This window comes from Musca domestica, unplaced genomic scaffold, assembly GCF_030504385.1.
Source record: "Musca domestica strain aabys unplaced genomic scaffold, Musca_domestica.polishedcontigs.V.1.1 12, whole genome shotgun sequence".
Lineage (NCBI taxonomy): Eukaryota > Metazoa > Arthropoda > Insecta > Diptera > Muscidae > Musca > Musca domestica.
Window position 1 is genome coordinate 963,294 of NW_026712155.1, and position 27,469 is coordinate 990,762.

Genomic DNA, 27,469 nt, shown 5'->3' on the forward strand with positions numbered 1-27,469 from the left:
GGTGCTATTGGCGTTTGTTTATCCCTTTGATGGTGTAAACAGATAAAAACTGTATCGAGACATTAGAGAAATTACATAGTATGCAGTGGTGTGTGTGTGTGCGTGCATGTGTATTGGTGCGTATCAATAATCGCCGAAGGATGTAGGTTTTGCTTTCCTCCAACTTCCATTTGCTGTGCTCTTCTTCTTAGGCAAAGACGACCTTTCATTTGGAAGACTTTTGATTTTTCTTTTGTTTTATTTTATTTTTTTTTGTTTTCTTTAGATGCTGTTGTTGTTATTTTCATAAATCAGGGTCACGTCGCACTTTACGTTTTAGTTTGTTGTTGTTTCATTATTATTATTTGTAATTAAATTTAAATAGCATTGTTACTCGTGTGATGGCTTGTGCAGAGCAAAAGAGTGGAATCAAGCAAAAAGACGCGGAGCGTAAAGCTTCAGCACACAAAACACAACGTGGAGGGCCCCGGGAACAAAGAAACAAAAATACATACAAACATATAGACTTTTTTTAATTATTTATTTATTTATTTTCTTATTCGTTGTTCGTCTCAGTGGTGCATATTTTATTACTGAAGTAAATTCATGTTTGTTGTTCTTGTTGTTGTTATTGCAGCAACAACAATGCAAGCGAATAAATTGCTTCGTTATTTACTAAATGGGCGGTTGTTTGGGGATAGTTATTTGAGTCGGAGTTTATTGTAAACCTAAAATAAGAGCAGGATATTTTACTTCCTATACATCAGGGATGGATATTGCCAATACGAAAACTGCGAAAACATCAGCTCAAGAGATGTTACTACTAGTTTCAGATAGCCGCACTTCAATTTATTCCCGTAATTTTCCTTGTCAAATTTAAGTCCATAGAAAACAGGTTCCAATCTCTGTTGTCAAAGAATAGTTTTGAGGAACCGTAAAGTTAGCACTACACGAGGCTACCTTGATAATTTTACCATGGCTCAGGAGAAGATAAAGGATATTCAATTGAATTGATTTTCTTAACTGTTTTTCATGATTATCGATGATCTGGCAAAAATATGTGCTGTGTCCTATCACAGATGGACCAAATAAATATGAAAAGACAAATTCTCAAGAGGGAGAAACCCCTTCTTAAGTGATATTCGTAAGTTTTTGATGACAGTGAAACAAAAATGCAGTCAAAAATAGCTTAAACTTAGTTTAAAGAAATAATTACCAGTTTACTGATGTTTTTATTACAGCAGAGAGAAAGAGTCACAGACGCTAGCGTTTTTTTTGTGGAATTAATTATCCTAAAGCGAAAATTAATGAAATATAGTAAAAATGATAATTTTTATGACATAGAAAGAAATTGGAAACTAGCAGATTCTTGTAGGTCCTGTAACACAGCATTTAAAAAATTTTGTAGGCAACATTCCGAAGTAAAAGCTGGAACTCAAATCACAGATGGAAAACTGTCTTCAATGAAGGTAATTTACAGAAAAAATCGGAGCTGGAAATTATCATTTGGAATAAATTGTACCATTCAAATTGTGTCATGCTAAAAACGAAGTTGAAACTAAATTATTTAAAATGCGATCTTAAATATTCTCTGCTTACGATTCTGCTATGCTCTGACACATGTCACGCTATTCATGCAGAAAACAGTACGAACTCGAAAGAAAACCACCCTGATTCCTTGCGTTTTAGTATTTTTTTTTTAATTTTTTGCTTATTTTGAAAAAAATCGTGTTTTTCTTTCGAGATCACTTTCGTATGGCCATCTTTAATTGAAATATTTAAGAGATATTGGCTTTTTCATTCTCTCTCCCTCAATGGGGTGAACATAAAATATGTCCCATTTTTTCATAATAACTGCTCCCGTGAGAAAGCATGTCCGAGTACCTTTTTTAATTTTATTTCCCATCCCTGATAGAAGTGTTGGTTGCCAAGTAGACAGACTCAACTGTGCCACGCAACATATATGTATGGATGTGTTGGCAGGCATGATGAGATAGAAGTTGGATGTGCGGATTTGTTGTTGGACTTATCAGTAGCATCAATGTTAAAAAAAAACGGTTGGACAATTAAAACAACTACAAGCTGTGTGCGAATTGTTGGCACAGTTGCTGCAACGCAAATTTCGCTCGAAGACAAAAAATTAACGAGCTTTCATGCTCTTGATACCTGCTTTTTGGTTGAGTTGACGAGCAAGGACTTTGTTTGCATAACTAACTACGTCGAGTACAATTGTTGTTCTTGTTGATTTTTTTTGTATCTGGCGTGCGTGGTGAGCGAGTGGATGAGTGATTTGTTGTTGTTGTTGGTATTTGTTAAAACATTTAGAATTGATAACGCTAAACCTTGCTGAGATATAATCATCAATTGATTTTGTTGTTTGCCTTTTGTTGTGGAATAGAATGGAATGGAATGGTACGTATTTACAAATGCCTGTGGGGGTATGTATGTATGTGTGTGTGTGTGTTGGTATGTCGGTATGTAACGGTGTTTTATTTTGTGAGAAATTATGGCTTATACATACAATTACTATTAAATACAATCTTACCCACAATGTTAACTTCGAACCCCGTTTATAATTTGTTAATAATTAATTCAATTACAAGTGTACGTTTGTGTCGTATGTGTGCGTTGGTTTGTGTAGGTGTGGATGGATGTAAGGAATGTGGATGCGTATGAGTGTTGCATGTATGAGAGAGAGCGCGAGAGGGACAGAGAATTCATCTGGTTTGACATTTGTCAACTACTTTTGTTCTTGTCTTTTTTGTGGCAGTTTGTTCTTTTGTTTTTGTTTTCTTTTTTTGTTTGCTTTTGATATTTAATTAACATTTAAATATAGTTGCTGTTTCAATTTAGTGTTATTGTTATTATTACCATTATAATAATCCTAAATGTACAAATAATTGTTTTTCTTTTTTGTTCTTTCAATCCTTTGTTATTATTTAGTTTATGTTGGTTTTAAATCGTTTTGTATGTATGTGAGTGTGTGTGTGTGGGTGAGAGAGAGAGAGAGAGAGAGTAAGTGTGTGGGAGAGATGGGTAGCTTTAATTACTAATTATTTTACAAATAAACACAATTTGTGGCATTTATTTTATTCGTTTTTGTATTGTTTTGTTTTTATTATTTTATTATATTTATCTTTAGCGAAATAACAAAGAATCAACGAATAAAAAATTTACAAAAAACACTAATAAAAATATAATGAAATATGACTCAACAAACGCCATTTAGGAAATTCATTTTACAAAAGTTTTAGTTTTTGTTTTTTTATTTTTAGCCTCATTTTTTTTGGGTTTTTCTTTTCGTTTTTTTTGTTGTGTTTCCTTTTTGAGTTTTTTTTTTACTTTTTAGTGCAACTTTGAGTTTGTCACTGTTATCCTTTATGTTTTCTTACTTGTTTTATTTTATATATATATTTTGTTTTCTAATTTCATATGAGAGAAAGAGGGGGAGGGGGCAGAAGAAGGGGGAATCTTAACTTATAATCAGCATAACACGTTTGGAGGCGAAATTAGTTTAAAAAAATAGTGTCTAATCTTCTTTAAACATTTCTTCTTTGTCTTTTTTTATTTATCTAAAAACACAACCAATGAGAGCATATTATTGTAAAGTTCTTTTGTTATACGTTTTTGTTTTCTTTGTTGTTGTTGATGTTGCGAAATGACTTTATAATGATTTTTTTGTTTGGTTCTGTGGAAATGTTTGTTGTTTGCATTTTGCCGTGTGTATGTGTGTTTGACTCCTTTTTGGCATGTTCTTCGTCAAGCGACAGAGCGAAAATACGTGCCAAACGGAGCCATGAGATAAAATGCCATGTAACGATGCCATGAGGCGGGGAGTGGGCTGAGATGTGAGATGTGGGTATTGGGCGATTGGGGAAAGCAGTGTGATAGCAGTTTTGTTTTTGTTTTGTTTTGTTTTTTACAATGACTTGTTTTTGTTTCGCATTTATTTGCATTATTATTTCCGTTGATTGTCTAAAGTTAAGAACCCAAAAGGAAAAAAGTCAATAGAAAACGGATTTGTGAAAAAGCTCAACAAAATGTTGTCGTTTTACGTTTTATCTATAATTATTTTATTTTTCGTTCGTTACTCCTTGTGGTTGCAATGAGATATTTACAGAATAATGCATGTGCTTCTTGTTTGCTCGATTGGTGTGCAGCACAATCGGTCTTTTAGAGGCCCCTACGCTATCAAATGGCAATATGCGCTTACCAACTGGTCGGATTTCAGATGCACTTCACTGCACTCTTTGGAGACATATCTCAGTGCCTCAGTGCTCCACACAACATTTTAACTTTTTGCGTCATTGGCGACATCTAAGGATTGCTCCTGCCTATTCTAGACTTTCACATAAACATCTTGAATGTGTAGGGGTTTGCAGTTATCAAATGAACAAAATTATTTTTGATTCCGACATCAGAGATTTGCAAACTAAAAAATGGGGAAAAATGTTCCATACCAATCACAATATTCCGCAATTGTGTCAAAAGCAAATTAAGAAAACTTTGCACCTTGTATTTTATTCCAACAGACACTCTCAGCTATTGGACGCATAAGATTTTTTGCGAATTCCATGTCTCTATGCCACCGATTTTCCAGTGACATCGTAGTACCGTTATTGGCTAAACAGTGATGAATTGTTCACCACCTTATATTGTGGGATATTTGAAAAAGAATGGAAACTTCCAATATGGAGCCGAATGATCGTCGAGCAGAAATATGACAAACAAAAAAGAAACTATCAATGTGTCTCTAAACGCCTCTGGGAGAATAATTTTATTTTATATTCTCAAACTAGCTCGGATGCTGGATAATGTTCATAACTAGTGTTAAGAATATGTGTTTCGGAAGTCCAAATTTCATTTATTGCTATTTTTGTATGTGTTTGTGCGATTTTTTTTTGAGGCATACCAATCTTTCTATATCAAGAATTTATTTAGAACTAGACTCTTATTTGCCACAGATTTTTCTGCTTGAAAAAGGAAAATGTTGAGATATGTAGATCAGCTCTCGCACCTCTACATCTCACAGCAAATTGGAATTCTGGAACACAAAGGAAATCTGAGAAATTCAGTTTAATGACAAAAAAAATTCAACAAGTTGTAAAAATGCACAGAACAGGGGTACTCATTCGAGTGTGCCCCGCATGCAGGGCTGCTCTGGAAATGCTTCGATTTGTTCGAATAGCCTAGCTGAGCTGATACTTTTCAACGGGTATGTGTGCATTATGTATGCTTGGTTGCTGCCTTCTATTCCTGAGCAAAACAGGTTTCGGGATCAGCCCTTGGCTGTTTGGTTGCCATCCGTAGATGCAAGAGGCCGCATTTCTTTCATCGTTTAGACCGGCCGGAGTAACAAGAAAGCAATTTGTTGTTTGTTTGTCTGTGTTTTACGTTAAGCTCAGTTGGGTATGGATCCGTTGCATAGCAGACGTCTGGTTGGCCAGTCATCGTTAAGAACAACCCGAGGAATGTTTATCGATCGAACTGAGAGATCCACTAGTTTGTGTGTGAATGTGTGTGTGTGTGTGGTTGAGTGTATGTTTTTCATTACTTTTGTTATTTGTGTTTTCTCAATTGTTTTTTTTTTTTATTTTCTCTCGTTTCTTATATCTTCTTTTCGTTAGTTTGTTTTTAATAATTAATTATGATTTTAATTGGAATTTTATTTCAAAAAATTTGTTTAGTATTTGTTTGTTTTTGTTTTTTTTTTTACATTTATTTTACACTAACTTTTATGTATTTCTCATTTTGGTTTTAGTTGTTAATTGGTTTTAAGTTAAAGTTAAGTTCATTAAAATCTAATTGTTTATTAAAAAAATGTTAACTTTTTGTCCACTTTACTTTTGCATTTTTACACTTAGAAGGTAATTTAATTACTTATCTTTTTTGTTTTGTGTTCTTGTTCTTGTTGTTTTTGTTGTTGTTGTTATTGATGTTTTTGGTTTTGATGTCATTTGGCTTGTAAAAGTTGCATTGTTGTTGTTGCTGTTGTTTGTCATAGATTCAATAATGAAATCATTGGAAACACCCAAAGATGGAGAAAGGTGAATGAATGAATGGATGAATGAAAGAAAGGAAATCCTTCCATTTGGGCACCTGTCCTCACTCACTGTCCATGTACTTGCTGTACAAAACACACCAGTACTACCCCCAGTCCGTCCGTCTTTACCATATTCACAATGTGTGGTGTCGCAATGCATTACATTGCTCCCATTCCCGGGCAGCCCTTTCGGGGAGCCAACTTTCGATGTCTTCTTGATCTTCAAAATATCTACTGAGGCTGAAGACAACGCCGCTTAGGAGGAGCTCGCGACCTCCAGTCGATCGGCACTCGTCCATGGCGTTACCTTAGGCTACGAATGAGTTATAATCAATTCCTTTATAGTATCCATACGCCACAGGGGCCAAGTCTTTTGATTTCTGATCTGAGGACTTTGTTGTCTAGCCTCCCTCTCTTGGGAAGGCGATCACACTCTCTTCTCCCGCGATCTCTTTTGTTCTTTTATTTTAAGTGGGAAAAGGGGCTGGCGGCGAGTGTGTGCGAGAGGGAAGGAGTGTGAAAATGTGAAGGGAAAGGAGGCGACATCTGAGAGATATACATTTATCTTTTTCTTGTTTTGTTTTGTTTTGTTTGTTTTGCGAGGGTTATTCGAGTCTCAGTAATTTATTGACATACATACATATCTAGAGAATTCGTTGATGTGCTTAAGCTTTTGTTTGTTTCAATAATATTAATACTTAACTAATTGTGTGTATGGGCGTGTGTGTGTGTGTGGGTGGAGTGGGGTGAGGTGGATGGATAGATGGATGGGTGGGTGTCTATGGATTGCAGTGTTCGTTTGTTCTTATTTTGCGTAACTGAGACTCAATTCGTCCTCTGTGCTGTTTGTTGGTTTGTCGGTTGCTTGATGTTTTTTGTTTTGTTTTGTTTTGTTGTGGTAAAGGAACTCGTTTTTGTTTTCTGTGTTTTGCTTTGTTGTTTGTCGTTCTGGCACAATACACATGCATTCACAAACATACGCGCAATCTCATTTGAGTTGTGTTTCCCTTTTCTTTGGTGTGTGGGTGGGTGGGTGTGTGTGGGGATTAACATTACACCACTACATTGCAATTGCATTGGGATAGCAGCTTGAGGAAGGGATGGTTGGAGCTCGGAGTAGGTGCTGCACTGCCCGTGGTAGTTACCGTTATTTTGATGTGTTGCATGTGAACGGCGGTTGGAGAACATTTGGAGGGGATTTGCCATAGGTTCATCCGCACACAATTTGGATTGATGGACCTGGGTATGACTACGCGTGCACGTGTGTGTGTGTGTTTAGGTGTGTGTGTGTGTGTGTGAGGGCGGGTGTGTTGCAGTGGTTGGGTGCAATGTGTTTAGCTGAATTTTAAAACGAGATGCTTTGCCTTTTGTTATGTGTACGCGTTGCAATCCTCTGTTCCGGTATTGAGCCATGCCAGCAATGTTTGTTGTTGTTGTTGCAAATGTGATTAAAACTATTTCCTAATCTTCATTATCAAATTCTATTTTGATCACTTGCTCTCCTATGTCGAATGCGAATGTTGTATTGAGTGACTCCGCGTTCACCTCCACAATGACAGCTGGATATTATCCGCGATCGTCATCGCGAGCGGCGAACAGGGTTCGCAGAGACCTGATGAGAATATTCCACCAGCCCTCTGCGAACCCAACTGGACGCTATAAGCTGTTTTCGCTGCCCATTTTAAGCAGTTCGAACTTCTTCTTGGCGATCTTCGAATAGAGAATATCAATTGGCTGTGACTGATCGTACAAACTGGGCGCCTGCAATATAATCCACGCAGTGCCCACGACACAAGATATGGCGAATATCCAAAGGAACAATCGATCTAAGACCATGGCCACGTACTTCCAATCCTCCTCAACCTGAAAATGAAAATAGAAAAGTAATGGCGGTTGAAAAAAGGTCAAATGTGAATACTTTCCACCATGAGGTGGGAGTCATAGTATCATGACTCAATATTCGTTCGGGATTTAAATTTTAAACTGCAAATGCCAGTGAAAAAGCGGGATCTATATCAAAACGTACGTCTACATAAATATAATTTTGTGCCACAGGGCAGTTGGTATCTATTGCGAACATTAAATACCAAAATTTCAAAGAATTCAGTGGAAAAAATGTGGCCAAAATATGTTGTAATGTCGAATATCGAGAGGTACCGTTTCAGTGGGGCTATACGCAAAGCGTTAACCATACAACTCATTTTCAATCCCAATCATCCCAGTTAGAATGCAAACTATTAGGCCGATTTTGCAGAAAGTTCTACGTTCAATTATATGAGTGTTTCAATTACATGAATATTATACGAATATTCAGAGGTGTTACAAACAGAATGCGAAGTTGAATCTTGGGTGGAGGGTATAATAATATAAAATCGAGCCCACAATTTACATTGGAAGACTAATTTCTAAATTCATTTCATTCCGAGAATATGCAACGACCTTCCCTCTGTGAATGTCAGTAAGTTTTTTTTTCTGTGTCAGCTTCAACCTGAAATCACTTAATCCTACTGCTGATTGGGGTATAACTTTTGGATTTTCGAAAAGTATTCATGTTATCTATGTATGAGTTGTATTTATAATCCGACAAACGTGATGCATCGCAAAGTTATTTTTTTATTTTCCTATCAAGATATTGGCCTCATTTGTGTAAGTGATGAACCAATCAAGCTACGGTCCCTTGATGCCTTTGTTATCATGCAAGCGAATTTAGTTTTCAAAAAATTCCTTCCCGGTTCAGATCAAATTATAGTTCACATCGAATATAGCCTCTGACAAATTATTTCCATATCGGTTTAGATTCCGATTTTACTGTCACGTTTTGACACATGTCACCCTGATTGTTGCGGAGAACGCACCCGTTACACATATAAACCTGCTATATTAATATCACATCGGCATCTACGGGACTTTTAAGCTTCTTTACTCCTCAACAATTCACTTATTTTCAATATTTCAATTTGAATATTCAAGTAATATTTTTCGAAGGAAATATCGTCCCTGTTTCACGTTCTTTGAACTGACATTTGCAAACGACGGTAAACGACACTAGAAAGGGATGCAAAGCTTAAACTTTGCGTGGCTTGTACTTACACTTTCGAATTTATCCTTATTCTTCATGTGCTGCGCTATGAAACGCGATCCTTCGATGGTCTTCTCCATTTCGCCCATATAGGGCTTGTCAAATGTAGGACTGAGGTCGGCCGGACAACAGCTGGGACTTAGATCTCCATTAACAGTGGTCGGACTGAAGAGATCATCGTCGGCTCCCGGCAATGGCAGTGCAGAAGGCAGGGGTGGATCTCCGAAACAAGGAGATATGCCAGCGTTGCTGACAAACTCGCCGAATCGTTGTGCCGGTATTGCTGCAAAGAGAAGAGCAAAAGAAAACAGAGAAGCTAATGAGAGCATTCAAGAAACAACATTCGCTTTGTTCAAATCCACTGAAATCCCAGCGGAAATAGAACAGTCGGTTTACTGTTAGGCTTTCCGCACTGATAAACGAAACTCGGAAAGGGAAACGGAAATGCGAGTTCATTACGCCAAGACATTGAGCTGTTGGTAGTGGCATTCAACTGTGGCATCGTCGCCACCGCTCGTCGCGAGGAGATAAATCGTCAGAAGCAACTGGCGTTGTTGCATTCAGTTTAAGTACCACCAACGATGTGAACGTATTTCGCTTGTTGGTTGTCTATGTGTGTGTGTGTTTATGTGTTTGTGTGTACATGCAATTTCAATTGAAAAATCTTTAGAATCATCCAGGCAGGATTAGGAGAAAAATTGAAATGTGTTGCGTTTAGTTGGTTTGCTTTCATCTTCTTCTCCATTCCCCACATCTCATCATGTATCTTCTGTTGGCCTTACAAAAGCTTCGTGGACACAAATGCCTCCTTGCCACAGATGCAGGTGAACGTGCGTGGATGCCTTCAAAACTGCATACGTGTGAATTGAACAATGCTCCTACATACATATATACGAATGTTCGTTGACTTATGTGCACATATGTATGTATGAATGTATGACCCCCGAACTTTCAGTTTGAAAATGAAAATTGAAAATATTTACACACACACACACTCACACCCACACCCACACCATGAAATGGCAAAGAAACTCGCACATACTTGAAGCGAACACACTTCGAAAAAGGATAGGACAAACCCTATAATCGCTCGTTGGTTCATTGTTCTGAAGAGAGAACAACAACAATACTACGCTAGCAACATTTTCGAATTAGAAATGATAAATGTTCGCATCGTCCCAGACTTCTTGTGGGATAAATTGAATGGGCGTTCAGGCAGGCTGCAGGAGTTACCAACGATGGCAGTGCGCTACCCGCAATTCTGCAATTGTATTTTTATAATCCGTTACGGTCCAGCACCCATAGTCTTCTACCAGACTTCTGCGTCTCATGGCATGGCCTTGCGTGCAGCGAAAAAGGCATAAATCTTGCCAAATCTCTGAAACAATAATTCTTTTACGCATTAACTAAGTTTTAATTTTATGTCCGCTTCACAAAATATTTAGGCCACTTACAAGTTGACCCATCAAGATTAGGATGTGACCATGCAAATGTCTTCTGTACTTCATGTACCCACACGCACACATACATATGAATTACATGGGCAGCATGTGACAGCAACTTGGAAGACATTTCCGAAATCAGATACATTTTCGAGTAGAAAAGAAGATAATGCCGAAATTTGGTCGGTTCATGGCCAGAGATTCCATGTCGGAAACTTTTAAGTGGTTCCTATATTTTTTTTGGAGATTTACCCCCAATGCGGGGTAAGGTGTACGATTTGTAGGTTGGCTGGAATCTAATTGAAAGGTACGGGTCATTCGCTATTTGCTCAATGACAAGTGTATCTTGCGTTGTATGCGGTAATAAGTCGAATTCGAATTGAATTAATTCCTATTCCGATAATCCGGATTCCAACGGGTCGTGAGAGACAGTCTCGGTTCATCACAAAACATGAATCAAATCTCAACACTGATTCGACCGTTCTTTAGACGAAGGATAAAATTGGATGTTCGGCGTCTCAGCACTTACCTGGTATACCGTAATCGCCACTGAATCGCTTTGTGTCATAATTAACGAATTTATCGATATCAGGTGGCAGATGGAAGACATCTGTCAGAACTTCTTGGGGCTGATCGTCATCTTCGTCGTTTGGATCATCTTTCTTGGGACGTTCTATGCACAAGAGTTTGGGTAGGATTTCAATGAAAACTCTTTGGACCCAAGGTGCCATCCGATGCGTCACTGGGGACCTGTGAGAACGAGAGAGGGCAAGAGAGAGAGAGAGAGAGAGTAAGTGATAAGCGAGTCCATACCAGGCGACAGATGAGGCACTCTTGCGAAACTTACCTAAAGTTAACGTTTAGCACCGCAATGGTTACGACAACCGATAACGTAACCAGCATCATGGTGAACAGTAAATATTTGCCCAATAGAGGCACCGTCAATGAGGTGGGCGGAATGATTTCCGCAAGCAGTAGAAAAAACACAGTCAGCGAGAGTAAAATGCTTATACACAATGAGATCTTTTCGCCCGAATCACTGGGTAAATAGAAGACCAAGACGGATAAGAACGATATGCCCACGCAGGGTATGATTAGATTGACCGTATAAAAGAGTGTCTTTCGGCGCAGCGTCAGGTTGAACACAATGTCCAGGTAAGGCTCCTCGCAGCAGCTGTAGAACTTTTCATTTCTGACTGCCGGCACCCGCATAATGTCCCATTCCACCGATATATAGTAATCCTGAAGGTCGATGCCGACTTCGATGTTATCCGAGTCGGGTGTTTGCTTGAGATGTCGCAAATCCACCTAAAGTGAGAAGCGGAAGAGGGAATCACATTTCGGTGTTTGTCATCTAAATATTCGACTGTTTTTGTTGTCGTCGTTGTTGTTGTTGCTGCTGCTCTAATGACTGTTGTTTATTTGACAGTTGGGTTATTTTTCAAAACGTTCATTCAATGCGGTGAAAGTTCATTAGAAACCCCCTCACCTTCCCGCAGGGGAGGGGCTCTCCAACCGAAGCTATTCTATATGAGTGACATATGATCCTGCCGCTATCGCCGACAGCAGCCCAGAGTCTAGGCAACGCGTGACTGACTCCGTTCTGCTTTGCTATTGGAAATCTGCACACTCAGTACCACACCCCCGTCCCTCCGCTTTCAACACTTGCTGCCGGGATAGGTAGGTTGGTGGGCTGTATCTGGGAGTCACCAGATAACATTATGCCAATATGGCGTAAATATTTTATTGTCAATTTAGACAGCTGTTCTTTTCCTTTCCTCGTTGAGGATTTTTTTCGTGTTCCTTTGTCGTCCTTATCGCCTCTTGATTTGTGTTTGGTTGTTGCCATCCCCCCCCCCAACACTCCGAAGAGGCAACAAGACAAATAGGGCCAACAAAGTATCTCAATGGAGGAGAACTTTGTTAAAAAGTAATTTTAACAAATAAATCTGACAGCTGAACACAAAACCTATGCACTGAAGCGCGCTCGCTCCTCCGTTCCGACAACAAGACTAGCCTAAAACGAGTGGATCATAAGCCGATGGAGCCCACACGCCCACTGACTCGCTCGTACACGCACTAAGGCACTTTGATTTAATGTTTATAAAATTGAGATTAATGTCATGTTTATTTGTTGTAAATTATAAAACTGGAGGAAATTTATCTGCCAGAAAGCCTCACAAATGGCATATCATGTGCGCAGGCCCCAAAATGTCTAGAACTGAAATGTCTGGAAAAATGCGATGGATTCTGAATAGATTCGGGGGTTTTTACTTGAGCTATGGCGTAGCAGATCTAATGGAAGAAATGGAATAATACATCATTTCGGGCATATATGCTACTTAAAAATATAGAATGATCGATTCTAAGTCATTTTGTTTCTGAACTCGACATTTTGATATATTCTAATAGATTCCCAGCAAAAGAACGCATTTCTAATCGGACTACTCGTCCATAACATAAACAAGACTGTGTCACATCCAAGCTAGTTCTTATTCGTTTGGATACTGGAAAGAAGGAACAACTACTAATTTGTTTATTTATTTGGGGGCTAGTAATTCAATTTTCCACTACACCCATAGTGGAAGGAATTAAACAATGATACAAGTAGCATAAAGGTAGGTCTACCCTCTCCTGCAGAACTCCTTAAATTTCTATTTTGATGCAGGGAATGACTTCATTTTTGCAGAGTATTCGATGTTAGCCGCCAATTCTGCCAACAAGATAACTCTGGAGGTTGTGAAGTGAATGTGGCATCACACGAGAATGAATATTAATTACACCTCACCTTCCGCGTCATTCTAATTCCGTTTGCAAAGTTCTCACGAGCAACAACAACAACAACAACAACAACAGCAAAAAGAACAAATTAATAAATTGACATTCTGTTAATAAATATACATCAGTGTCTTTATGTTTGCATGCATGCATGCATGTGTGTGTGTGTGTGTGTGTTTCAGTTTCCTGATGACTTACCATATAACCGTCATATGTCCATGAACCGAATTTCATGAAACATGTCTGCTCGTCGAAGGGAAAATACTCAACGTCGATTTCACAGAACGACTTGTAGATGGCAGGTGGCTTCCAGACCACTTTCCCGGTATGATGGAGGATTGCTTTTGTCATTATTGTCACTTCGTAATTACCATCCGCACTGAAAGCATAGGGCGAAAGAAAACAAAGGCGAGCCATGAAAGATGTGAATTTAAAATTGAAATGAAGAGAAATGGGAAATTTATTCGATTCACTCTCAAGACTATTATTAAAATTATTTTTGTATTCGGCATTGAGACTGGGACGGGTCTTGCCATCGCTCATTTTCAAATGTTTAAATATTGAGCTGTTCTTCTTCGGAACAGTAAACAATTCAATGCCACAAACCGCAAAATTCATCTCCAAAAGCTTTTGTGCCCGTTTTAATTCCAGCAATTAATTTTTATGATGATCCCAGAAATTAAAATTCACTCCAAGAGAAGAGGAAATGGCAGGGAAACTGTCGGACGGATAGACGGACTGATATCATATTCAGATTGCCAACGGCCGTGGGTGCGTGGCACCAAGATTTTGCCAAATACGAAGATGAGTGAAGCCCAGCTGAACCTTGGCAATGTGGCAGGCAGGCAGAACATAAAACGAAATTGCCCTCGAACGTGGACAAGGACAAGGACAAAGGCAGACGAAGACGAAGACGAAGAAGAAAAGGCAATTGAATTGAAATAATCAGTCACAGCTAGCCTCAATGAGCGTTTAGTGTTTATTGCAAATAGTCTGAAAACTGAGAAACCCCTCAACCAATTAAAGACAACACTTCCAGTCGGCCCCAAAGCGGTTAACGACCTAACTTGGTCGTTTGTTTTTCTCTTTGCTGTAGTATGTCACAAAAAAGCATTTGATTATAAAAATAATTTAGTGGATCGCTGAGAAAACGCTTTCTGCTTTAATGTAAGTGGAAGTGGTGATAGAGGGCTTGAATAATTATGCATGCAGTTTAAATGTCACTGTTGAACGTGGAAGGGGCAACAGTCGGTCCTGTCGACACATAAAGATCGAAGGTGATCGTTCGAACTTCATTCGAATGCGTATCAGCAAAACAGGCCTACGAATTGTGGGATATGGTCAAATTGGATTGTTGTGATGTGGGATTAAAACACGTATTTCTTAAGGTATAAATACTGAAGGGAGACTACAGAACCCGGGCTTTCTTAAAAACTAACTGACAAAACTAAAGTGGAAACTTTCAACTTGGCCTGATTAATTTAAAACATGGATAGATCTTTGTTTAGTCGTTTGTCATTGCTTCTCCGAAAGGGGCTTGATAAAATTCCGTCATCTGTCAATGCAGTTCATCCATTTTTTTCCTTTTTGCCATCTACCAAGCTCTCAAGTGCCGAATACCTATTTTTCGGGTGAACTTGTATTTTGTTATGGAAGGATCATGGCCTATTTATTAAGGTCAAATAAGAGACGAATTAAGGCGTTAGTCTTCTCTTGTTGTCAAATATTTTCTTGAGTGGAGTCCATCAAAAAGTTGGCTACGCCTGCCGTATCAATTATTTTGTTTGGCAACCAACGCGTATACGCCCTGGAGTACCAATGAGGCGAAAACTTCGTATAGCTACCTAATTAAAAAAAAAACGCATTTGTATATTTTGTGGCTATGGAATTGGGCTCAAAGAATTAACAGTTTTTGACCTCGGCCGCAATAAATTAACATTGTCCGATTATGATAATTTAGAAGATATATGCATGCACAGGCCTGCTATGTGGTGGCATTGTGTCGGCACATAATAGAAAAACGAATTGATTCGTTTGCCTCTCACAAAGCGTGTCGTCCGCGATACCATTTTCTGTAATAATTTATGAACGATCGAACATTGCCACATGGAATATTAGCGCGCCAAAGTTTCTTTTGTTTTGGCCAATTATTTGTTCCTGCTTGACGGGCACTGTTTTCAAGGCATTCCATGTGTTTTTAGTTGCTCTGTTGAAGCTATCAAAGCCGCCGCTTTGTGCAGTCACTCGACAAGGCAGGGTGGCATTCGGATCTGAGTGTGGAGCCCAAAGTAAACGGTGCGTGACAGTGTCATCCAGCCAATATAATGTATCGTCGTGCATTCCATTGAGAACGCCATAGCTACATAGCAGAGCAGAGGGGAAACCACGAGGGGGGTGGGGGTTGGTTTTTTTGTTTGCATATTTCGCTATTGATGTGGGGTTTTAAAACGGTTTTAGGCCGTGTTTGTGACCGTCGTACATTTCGGGATAGAAAACAAAAACTTCGATTTGCTAACAAACATTGGGCGGATAAGTTCGGCATACCAAACCAAGCCGAATTGAAGTAGTTAAGAGCTTTCAACGTTATCTTGTTTTATTGAACCACCCAGTAAACACACAACTGGCATGGCCGACTGTCGGGTGGGTGGCGCCCGCAGGCTGGTTGACACAAATACCACTGAACGCGAACTATGTGCTCATATTTGGCTTCAACTGCTGGTAAAAATATAGAATCTATTTGCATTTTAGTACGTCATGGTGGCACAGTGGCATCTTATTCACTTTGTTGAATTGAGGATTCTGTATCAGTATTAAATTGAGGATTCTGTATCAGTGTTTAAGAGTAACAATTCCGGAATTAGTAATTTAGAACATTTAGTCATTTTATTTCGAATTTAGAAAATGGTAATTGGAATCAGCAATCGCACACGAATTCTGTCGTCGTTTTCCCTTATAATTGGACATTCATATGTCATGCCATGATGTCCAGCGGCTTACGTGTCATCACCCTTAGGTTCTCCAACCGTTGATACCACGACACAAAGCTTTTTTGACAAAACATAACTTTTTTGCTATGAATTTCAATTGAAAATTTCTAAATTGGTCAGGAAAATTCTGAAATTTAAATGAGATTTTCTGAATATCAAAAAAATGTTTCGAATTTCCAATGGAATATCTGATATTGCAATATTCCGAATTTCAAATAAAATATCTAAAATACAAATGGAAATTCTGACGGAGAAATCGATTTTTTTTTATTCTGAAGTGCAGTTGGAAAGTATTTCGATTGGACGTGCGGTGGGTATTGACCTTTATCATCAGTGTCCTTTTGTCTCCAAACCCCGATATTTCATATGTAAAACAGCCAACAGCCACTGGTGCTAATAGCAGGGCATTGATGGCGTCATTGCAACATTATGCGGCGTAAAATATTGCAACCACTTGCTTCCTACAGCCATTTGCATACGAGTGCGTCCAGTCTGAGAAAGAGTGTAGACAGATTGCAACATCATCGTCGCCCACCGTTCCACAGATGCCACTCTTTACCAAATGCCACTGTATTTTGCATAGATCCTGCTTTTAGCGCTGATAATAATAGAGAATTTCATGCAGCGTTAGATTGTACAGCGCCTAGTATCGGATATTCAAGAGCATTGAATGAAACAAACAGGGGGCGGAGAATAATAGAAAACATTCGGCCTGCCGACAACAATTGCCAAAAATTTGAATATTTCACGGCTCACCGCCGAACCCCCCGTGTCGCGTTGAGCCAGCGCCATTGACGGAGTGGGAAAAGTTGCCCACAAATGGCTATTTCCTGTCATGGAGATAATTAGTCACAATTTGTTTGGCCGGCTGTATCATAATTGGCTTTCTTAAGTTTTAACATAAATTATCCGTTCTTGGGAAAACACTGAAATGAGAGCCGGGCGTTGGCATTGTTAATTAGAATAATTCCTTGGTGGAAATTCTCCACCAATCCCCAATACTACTGCCCCTCTGAGTTCCATGGCTAGATTGCCCAAACAAACGCAAACAGATAAAGGAAAGCACAAAAAAGACAAACACCGAGGATAATGACGACAAGCTCTTCATGAGAAATATCAATACCAACGAGAGTTTTATTCGAGACTGGGAACGGGGACGATGTAGCAAAGGCATACTTACTTATTGTACAGAACTATGTCCGGCAGCCATATGTGCTCAGAAGGTACGTGTAAGGTATCAACGCCGCCATAATCATCGGGATTCCATTTCAATTTGTAGTCGTTCCACTCCTGTAAAGGGAAAGAATATACATGTTGTCAGATTAAACATGGGTAGGTCATATTAATATCGTAAATATGGATGTCATTGGGGGCCAGTGGTTTTAAAAACGAGACCTGCATATTTGCATGAGAGTTAGGGGAGTCGTACTTCATTCCTCAATTCATTGTGCAAACACCTGGCCAAAAAAGGCCTCGAATGGCAATAGAACGTTTGCTATTATCAACTTTTACTTCGATAAGTAAATACTTTTCTGCCGAGGATTTTAGCAGGGCAGCTATGGCATCCACATACAGACAGACATACATGAAGCGATGGCCACATGATTCCGATGCCCACATGTCGTCGTGCGACAGTTGTTTGCACACCCGGAGCTGTTGGAGTGGACATTTGGAACTATTTGAATTCGAATAGAAATGATTAACCATCCCACTGGGCCGTGTGTTGGCGGATAGAGGAGCAGCACTGATTAATGCCAAGTGCAGTGTCACATTATTTGTTCTGTTGAAACGTGACCACGCATTGTCTGCCCACATTAAAAAATATGCAGTTTTTTCCTCCTCCTCATTACAAGCAGATGTGTTTGCTTTTCGGGTGGCTGATGTGCCATCAAACGCAAATAGGCATAAGTTACACTCTCGCCAGTGTGGGCTTGTATTTATTGCGGACAAATATTGAACATTTATTCTGGTTGCACAAAAAGCGGAGGATTTCCGGCTGCTCGCCGCCCGCACCGCTGCCATCCATGGAAAAGAAAATGCATAGGCATACAAAATGAATTGGATATCGTTGTAATTACCTGTTCCACCCACACATTTGTCGTCATGATTTGATTTTTAAGATTCTGAAAAGAAAAAGGCAAAGGAAGAAGAGAATACGGCATAAAAATCAATGAATTACAAAATATGACATGCACACATACACACATACATACAAATATAAACAGTTTAAGAATATCAATAATAATGAGACATGATAAAAACAATTCATGACAATTTCCGTAGCCATAGACATCACCATCGCCACATTGTTCCGCTGTCTGTGTCGAGGGAGGAAATGCCGTTTCATCTTCAAGACAATCTGAAAAGGCACATCCCGAGAAGAGATTGTCGCTGCGATTAAGGATGCTTGCCGACATTAACGAATTAATTGCTTCTATAAAATTATATTAAGGCGATAAGACGGCATGTGGGAGCTACATACATGCCCAGTGGAATAGCTGAATTGATTATAATTGGAGCACCGATACGGAATCTAACTCTCATTCATGCTACGACAAGGCCAGGCAGGCACTCATGTTGTGGAAAGATGACAAACAGCAGTTGGTTGGTTGTCTACGGATACGAATACTATGCAGAAAGGGGAAGAAGCCATATGTTTGTGTGTCTGTGTGGCAGATGAGTGTGTGGAAAAAGTCCATCACTACAAAATTGAAAAAAAAAAAATTTGAGAGCAAGGGTCGATCTGGTGTTTTTTGTCTTTGGAATTCATGAATCTGGAGAGAATTCCATCGTTCGCATAATTTGGAATCGTGTGTTTTTGAGAGTGAGGTTTAGATCACGAGGTACGTGAACCTGTACTTGGTGCTTCGAACTTTAAATGCTAAGTTTCAAAAAATTCCATTTAAGGATTTGGCTAAAATTATATAAATGACGGATATCATGTAGTGTCAGGTTGTCAATCGTCAGCTTACAAAAACGTTTAATAACAATTTCCTACAGAAGAGGTGATACCTATCAAAGGCTAAATTTACAAGGATTTCGCTTAAAATTATAGCTTAAATTATCAAACGTGGACTGATATAACGCACGGTCTGATAAAAAACGTAAAAGAATAAGGAGTGGAGGGTATATTCCCATGTATGGTGGAGGACAGACAAAATTAAAACGCAGGCTGGCATGGTAACTTTAAATTTGCCATTGAAGCTTCACAGATTACCAATATTCCAACCATCGGAATAGCAACACCAACCATACTGGTGCATTTTTCTAAGCCATACAGCACATTGTATTGCAGTTTTGTCCATGTTCTGCTCAATGCCAAGTGTCCAGAAACCTCAGGCGCTGTGGGATTTCCAACGGACATTGATTGGCTTTTTGTGTATTTGGCCGAATCCATTCGAACATCTGCATATCCGTAATGTATTTTGAGCAAGGAATTTTGTTTCTTTTTGGCATCTCGACGTCTAGCTGGCCATCGGAAGCTTTATTTCTTAAGCGTAAAATAAAAAAAATATAAAACTGCATCGCTCCATAAAGTGCAGACAAGATTTGAGCAGATTACGGGCAATAGAATTGTACAATGTGCATATGTAAACGAACACATATATGCAATGGTGCATAGACAATTTATAATATTTCGAATTCGGACGGAAGAGTCTGGAAGGAAATGATCGAAAAAGAAGCAATAAGCGAATAAAAAAATAAGCGAAATATGCACCAGTATATATCTCTCTCTCTCGCTCTTGATTTCCGGGGAGCACCAGGGAATTGGTAAATGGCCTGAAAACATGATAAGAGAGACACTGCTTTTCTGTACGTTTGCAAGATGAGTGTTTTGAATTGAAAAATATGTCGTTGAATATTGAAGTTAATGGCGTTAAACCACACTCAGGACAGGCATTTGGAGCACCAATAATTATCCTTAATATTTGCAGGGAAAATAAAATGGGGAAAGGTCTTGATTCTTGAGCGAAACAAAGAAAGCGTGCCTGAGCATTTGAATTTTGAAATAAATTCGAAAACTTTAACCGATAAATCGATAAACCCCGAAGAGAGGTTGGAAAAATAAAAACGTCCCCCATCACCAGCAATGTGGAAAAGTTCTTCGAATATGACGGCGAATTTAAATGGTTGTACTCCTCCCCGCTAAACGACGTCCACGTCACATACCCCCTTTTGGACACACAGTCAACCAAATTGATGTTTGACTTGCAGATTATCGCATTAACTTATGAGAGCCTGGGAGAGACATCCGCGCAGCGCCGTCGTCTCGATTAGCGTTGCTTGAGTTGATTCCGACGATGGAAACTTCTGCAGGCATTATTTTTACATTCCGGCCATGGCGGCTGTGTGTGTGCCAAAGTGCCCGGCATGAAGTGTTAATTCGATTTTGCCACGCGGACAGACGGCTTCTGTAATAATGGAAAACTGTGGCAATTCAATTAGATCTAGAGCGAACGCCAAAGCTTTTAAGTCATTAACACATGTCAGCGTTCGGCACTTTACCTTGAAAGGCTTTTAAACATTGACACGGTTGCAATTGTGTCGTCTGTCCTGCTCCTTGCCGGAAAGTGAATAGAGCTCCCGTGAAAGGCGAATGGGAGGCAGCAGCGGTCATAAATCGTTTGAAAAATAATCCCCAATGTTGTTGTGGTTTGTGTCGGAATTGAATGTGTAATGCCACTGCAGAATTTATGACATTCCAAATGAAGTTTGATTCAGACAGCCAGCCAACCGGCCAATAGCAGGCCGGTTCAAATAGCCATAAATTATTGATGTATTGGGATTTTAGATTGCGCGTGTTTGTGTGACGCGGGCTGTGAGCTGTGGTTGAGAATCAGCCACAAAACATTTCATCAAATCAACAGCGACAATGCCGTGCGTATTATGTGACGGGGACACTTAATTGCACAAAGTAATTACGAGTTGGTTAAAAGCGGATTAGAAATGTGTTTCAATTGAGTTCGGATTTTTTAAACTGACCAATGGATGTAGGAGGGAGGTAGTTAGTTAAAAAAAAAAATTAGCATTAATTCATAATAGGTGCAGTTTCAGGCAATGGAAAACTTTCCATCCAGAGATTAAGATATAGTTGCAACGACATTATGCTTTGCAGGGTAGGGGAGCGATGGGTCACATTATGGCCAAATGAAAACTAATTTCATTGGGAAATCAAATTGGAAGACTTGTAATGGTCTGAGGATACGCTCGATAACTTCTGTCTATTATTTCATTACTTCGATGTTGGTTCCAGAATAGGATGGGACGGGAGGACGACACGTGGTCTGGGCTGTTGTCTCTCTCTCTCTCTCTTCTTTCTCCACGTTGTCATCGGCCATGGATGCCCATGTCCGTACGTACACCCTTCCGCCGATGGCCACAGTAATTGACATTTGTTGAATGCCTTTTCGCTTCGTCTTGACGATGACAGCGATGATTTATGACGGATGATGAAGCGTTATTAGGAGAAGTTTCGACTTGCGTTCATAATTAATGGTTGTTAGTTCTTTGTTACACTCATAAAGTTTGATGGGGGAGACGGGGGAATTGGGAGGCAAGCCACAATACTTACCACATCAATTAGTTGTGACAAACGTAAACCCATTTTGACCGTTAGACGATCGGAATTATTGCCAACAGGCCGTATCAAGCGGTTGTAGTTACTCAAGAGGTCGTCGTATAAACGTTTTGCATCTGGGTTGGCCAGGCCGCCGGTGGCAAAATGTAACGCTATGAACACAGCTGCAAAGAGCACGCTCCCCATCTTAGGCCAGGTCCACCCCTGAAATGATAAACAAAATTAAGGCGGATTAAACGTTTTGTTTTTCTCTCCGACTGTAAAAGAGAAATTTATTTAATTTATAGATTTCACGAATAACTTCCACCGTAATCGTTATCTGCCAAGCATCAAGAAGTCAAGCTCTTAAACTCTACCATTGGCCCCATTGAAAAAGCCAGCCTTCAGCCAATTCATCTGAGTCATAAAATTTCCCTCAAAATTCCCTACTTAAAATTGGATTATTGAGCATCTGGATGGCATTACAATGAACATACAGCAGACACTACCTCTCTACCTACCTTCCGAGGGCGAACGGAGAATGGCGAATGGCCAAAGGAAGACGAACGCTTTCCCGCAATTTTTCCCACTTCACGGATGGCGAAAGAGGTAATAAGACAAACATGTTGCTGGTAAGCACAGGCGACGAACACAATCAGAGGGAAGCAATAACATAAAAGTTTACGACACATGAGCCATGGAGTGCCCTGACAATGGACCCTGGTCGACAATCGACAATGGATGGGAGGGCCGGTGATGGGGTGGGTGTGGAGCAACATGTCGATGCACAAATGAGTGGCATTAATTCAATGAATTGCATTCTTGATGTTGCCATTAAGTAATAATAAATGCCAGTCGTCTGCGTCATCACTGGTATTGTTGTTCTTGTTGTTGTTTTTGTTGTTTGGAAGGGTGCATTACGTGTTGGATTATTAAGGATTTACGGAGCAACTTCTTGACATTTGCATAATGTAAATTTCATTATTAGGATCAATACCGAGTAATGAATGCCGAGGTGAGCGGTGGGGCCAGTGCCAGGTTCTGCACTTTGTAGTCGAACGGTCAGCTCGGAAAATTGAATGAATTAATTAGTAGAAAGAAAATGAGTTGTTGTGTGTTGCATTGTTATCGTTGTTGTTGTCGACAACAAAACTAATCGCATTCAAAATGAGTAGCTGGAGGAGAACGCCGAATTCGAATACAGTCGGTCTATTTAATTTATAGATGGGACAAAATGGGGAACAGGGAAACTGAAACGAAGGGAATGGAATGAGACGTAATTGGACGAACAGGGGTTAGATTGTTTTAGGACCGCATTGGTTAAAATACCGTGGAAATGACATATAGCATTTTCAGATTAAATGAAACCTTTTGCAACCGAAATGAAACTTTTCGCAAATCAAATGAAACATTTAGATTTTTAGAAGGAAAAAAAAAATAAAACAAAACATTTTTATTTTTAGGAGGCTTAAAATTAAAACAACTAATTATAACTAATATATAGTTAAAGAGGAATTTTTATTGATTATTAATATCTATGTTTTTATAAAAATTTTTCTTAAAGCTTCCACAAAACACATGACCCCATAAAGTATATACAATCATGACCATAGTTGATTTAATGATTTCCACTTATCTGTCTATTTAAATCACGACTGCTCTATCTCGATAATTAATAAAGCTCCAAAGCGGGAATCCTTTATTAGGTAAGATTAATAGTATACTATAACTATAAAATATTGAGGTAAAGCTTAATTTCACATTTCAGTCCTGGCCATACCTATAAAGGCCAAAATTTGTTTAAATTTCTCTTTTCAGCGTTAAGTATTTGAAATTTAATAATATGGAAGCATTTTATATCAAATCAATAAAGAACCATTTGTTATTACAATAATTGAAAATTTAAGAAATAATTAAATAAATGTAGATACTTATAATCCATAAAAAATCCTCTTTGTCAATATATTAGTTATAATTAATTGATTTAATTTAAAAACTACTAAAATATAAAATGTTTTGTAACTTTTCCTTCTATAAATTTAAAAGTTTAATTTGATTTGCAAAAAGTTTCATTTCGGTTGCAAAAGGTTTCATTTCCACTGCAAAAGGTTTCATTTCCGCTGCAAAAATTTTCATTTGAATTGCAAAAGGTTTCATTTAATCTGAAAATGCTATATCTTGAATGGTTTGGTGCGTTTCAAGTGTTAATTGAAGGGAAAATCTCGAAGATCTCCCAAACTTCATTTAAAAGTCCAAATTTGTTATGGAGCTCTTTGATATTTTCGTTGTTGTTGTTGTTTTTTTATCCAAAAGGTTTTTGATTCTCAAACCACACTTTTTAGGGCAGAGGTCTACAGCAATTTGAAAATGCAATCTAAAATATTACAAAGTAAAGTACATGGGCCTAAGAACCCAAAAATCGTCGGTTGTGATTGATTTCCTAAACGAATCTCCCTCAACCCAGACAGTGGCCGAAAAATTGTTGCACAGCAAAGTGTAGGCTTCAATTATGTTTGTCTTCCATTATACAGTAAAACGTTTAAATTATACTCTATACTTCAAAAAATGTCGGAAATAGCATCAAATTTTAGAATAAGTTTAGATTTGTTAAAATTGGTCACCTTTGGCACGAATTATGGCCTTCAAACGGCCAATGAAACCGTCACACGCTGCGAAGCAACTCTTTAGCTCTTTTCAGTCTATTTTGCTTCTGTTGCGGTATAAGTTCTTGCACTTTTTGGAATTTCATTGGCTTTACCCCCAGCTCATTTTTCAATATTTGCCGAATGGAATATTGCGGTATGTTGGCCACTGCAACGCGGGTTTTGATCAAGTCGCTTCTTTTTGTATCAAAAATTCAACAATTCGGATGAACAATATATGTGAGCTACAGCTATACCTGAACCGATTTTCACCAAATTTGACATACTTGTTTCAAGACTCAATTTTTGTCGTAAGTGCCAAATATGTGCAAAATTCCATAATATTTGGTGCACAATAAAAAGTAAATGGGAGCTACATGTAAATTTTGACCGATATTCGGTCAAACAATTAATTTGTTCATAATTTCATCTGTATCGGACAATAAATGCGACCTGTACCTTGTACCGTCCGCATACAAGAACATGCGGATTATCAAAAGGAATTATGGGTCTATCTCGTTTCCTTTAGCCTGTTACAAACAACTGCACAAAGACATAATACCCTGAGCACCTTGTGGTGTAGGGTATAAATGTTGGAAATATTTCTTGGCATTTTTTATATTTTGTCTCAGAGTCCTACTTTATCTTTCAGTCAAATTTTCATGGCGATATCTGTAGATCTAAAATATTACGAAGAAGTTACAGTTTTATTACCTGGAGTTTGACATAATTCAGAAAACAGCATATGCTCGATCTTGCACAGAAATGTAGCACTGACCTCATTGCAAATAATTGTTTATTATTTGGCATTGTAATATTTTTGTTAGAAAAAATGTCAGGCAAATTTCAGTCTACCACTTGAAATGTCTTTCTCCCCAAAGGTGTATTTTTCGAATGAAATGTCTTCGTTGATTCATACAATTTTAAGATGCCAAGCGTGGCCCGTTTACCCCTTTTCCATGGACGTCAAATATCTCAAATAAGTGTGTGTTTAGCCGTTTAATAGACGCTCCACAAATCTACCTCTGGCTTCAAGGTCGCACGTAAAGTCCATTGAGAATTACCAGTACCATTAGCCCGCTTAGTCGAACAGAACAGAATTGGCTCAGAAGAAACCCGTTGGCGCCGCCACAAGATGATCAGAAGCATGCAACAACTGGCCCCTTGACACAGACTCTATTCACCGTATTTGCTGTTAAGGGCCACGGTTCTCGACAGCCAGCATCCAGAACATTTGAAACAGTGACAATTTGCTGGAATGTCATGGAGTGTGCCATGTTTCTGTGTCAAATGCAAAGGGATTTAGCTAAAGCGGGACTCGTCTGTTTGGCTAGTGCGTTACTAAGTTGTTAGCGAGGTCGTATTGAAATTGGAACGAAAGGGAGCGAGGTCGGTGCATGTCACGATCTGAAAATCCGTTTGGGAAGTTGACGTTCAATTTGGGCATAAGGACAATGCTATGCCCATGGCAGTTGCTTCCGGATTGAATCAAAACTAAAATGACAAGTAAAGAGATAATGGAAGGTATTCGAATTGACCCGGCCATATATTCTTTCATTCAAGACAAACTTGGACATGGACATTATTTTGAGCGAATATCTATATTTGAAGAAGTGTTCAAGCTGCTTATCGACTCTGTTGCTAAGTGGAAAAGTGGTAGAGAAGTGTGTAAATGACACACAAGAAGCGGTTAACATGTCTACGACGGACACTAACGCCATGAGTTGGCAGTATGTCCTTAGCCACTTTTCGTGGAGATTAACATCAACACACACACACCTGGAGAAAGTGAAATAATGTTGCATCTTCCGACTAAGGAGGCACTTGGCCCAAGAGTTGTATGTGTCTCCTTGTAGTTTGTCCTGGTTTCTGTGTCTTTGTTGTTGTTCTCCGTTTGTTTGTTTGTTTGCTTTAAACTGAGTTACACGTTTACGGACCCCATGTCGCCGACAATAGTTCTTTTTCACACTTCCAAACCCATGGCAATGAGAATACGCATATGTTTATGAACATCCGCTCGGTATTTTTTGGGGTCGTTGTGTTTTGTTGTTGCTGTCTAGAGAACTGACAACACATGCATGCGTGTATGTATTCGGTCGGGTACATTATTTTCGCCAAAACTCCATGCGCGGTTAGTTATCTATCACTAGATATAGCCGATGTACCTTCCGCACTGAACTACCCAGAGAAATAGAAGCTAGGTACCTTAGAACCGAATAATATTTTTATTTGTTTAAACAATTTTCGGGGTAAATTTGGCCAGATTCCGACACCAGAAGCATTTTTCTGCCCATGTGGTGTTGGTATCCAAGCATATTTGTTTTGCAACCGACTTGCATTTTATTGATTTGGACAATTTCTTCCATTCCATGTAAATTTTGCACGATCATGCCAAGTGGATCATACCAGTGGCTGACTCATAAGGCCTAATATGATGACAACTTTTTTTTTTTTGTAGGAGGAATCGCCTTTCGGAATCGGAATTCTTTTTTTTAAGTTTGAGGTGATTTCAATGCTCAGCTGGCATTGAAATGTCATAAACCGAACATCGCATTTTGGAAAAGTATTTGAGGCGTGTAAAATGTAATCCACATTTCAAACCGGTTTTTTCGGAGTGGCGAATTGGAAATGGAAAGGCGTTGTAATCGATGTTCGAAATGAAATTCTCCATTGGTTTCATTTTCCTCGTTTCTCATATGAGGTGAGTACCTAACTAATAATCAGGCGTTATTGCCATTTAGTTTCATTTGAGTATCTTAAGCATTTGTGGCTGTGGCAGCGCAGAACCATTTGCGTATGACCTAAAATCGGTTGACTAATCGCTTAGCTTTAAATTGTTCACCTTCCCAGATGACAACTAATCACTGTTCCGAGCCCATCGCACACAGCTATTAATCATTTGCCAAGTTGTCATTTCGGTTGGGTTTTTGGCAGGAAAAAAGGAAACCAATGACCACAAGGC

The 27,469-nt window shown here is 39.0% G+C and overlaps 1 protein-coding gene across 1 annotated transcript in view; it reads right to left on the bottom strand.

Moving 5' to 3' along the window:
* Positions 1–506: 506 nt before the first annotated feature.
* Positions 507–27,469, bottom strand: part of LOC101901478 (acetylcholine receptor subunit alpha-like 1) — a 68,418-nt gene continuing 41,455 nt past the window's right edge. The window contains exons 3-10 of the mRNA XM_020037568.2: positions 21,881–22,090; positions 18,387–18,431; positions 17,489–17,598; positions 13,520–13,700; positions 11,391–11,851; positions 11,073–11,293; positions 9,113–9,384; positions 507–7,885 (exon numbers count right to left, since the gene is read on the bottom strand). Of these exons, the coding sequence (XP_019893127.1) occupies positions 7,679–7,885; positions 9,113–9,384; positions 11,073–11,293; positions 11,391–11,851; positions 13,520–13,700; positions 17,489–17,598; positions 18,387–18,431; positions 21,881–22,072 (1,689 nt within the window). The 5' untranslated portion in view covers positions 22,073–22,090 and the 3' untranslated portion in view covers positions 507–7,678. The remainder of the gene's footprint in view (positions 7,886–9,112; positions 9,385–11,072; positions 11,294–11,390; positions 11,852–13,519; positions 13,701–17,488; positions 17,599–18,386; positions 18,432–21,880; positions 22,091–27,469) is intronic.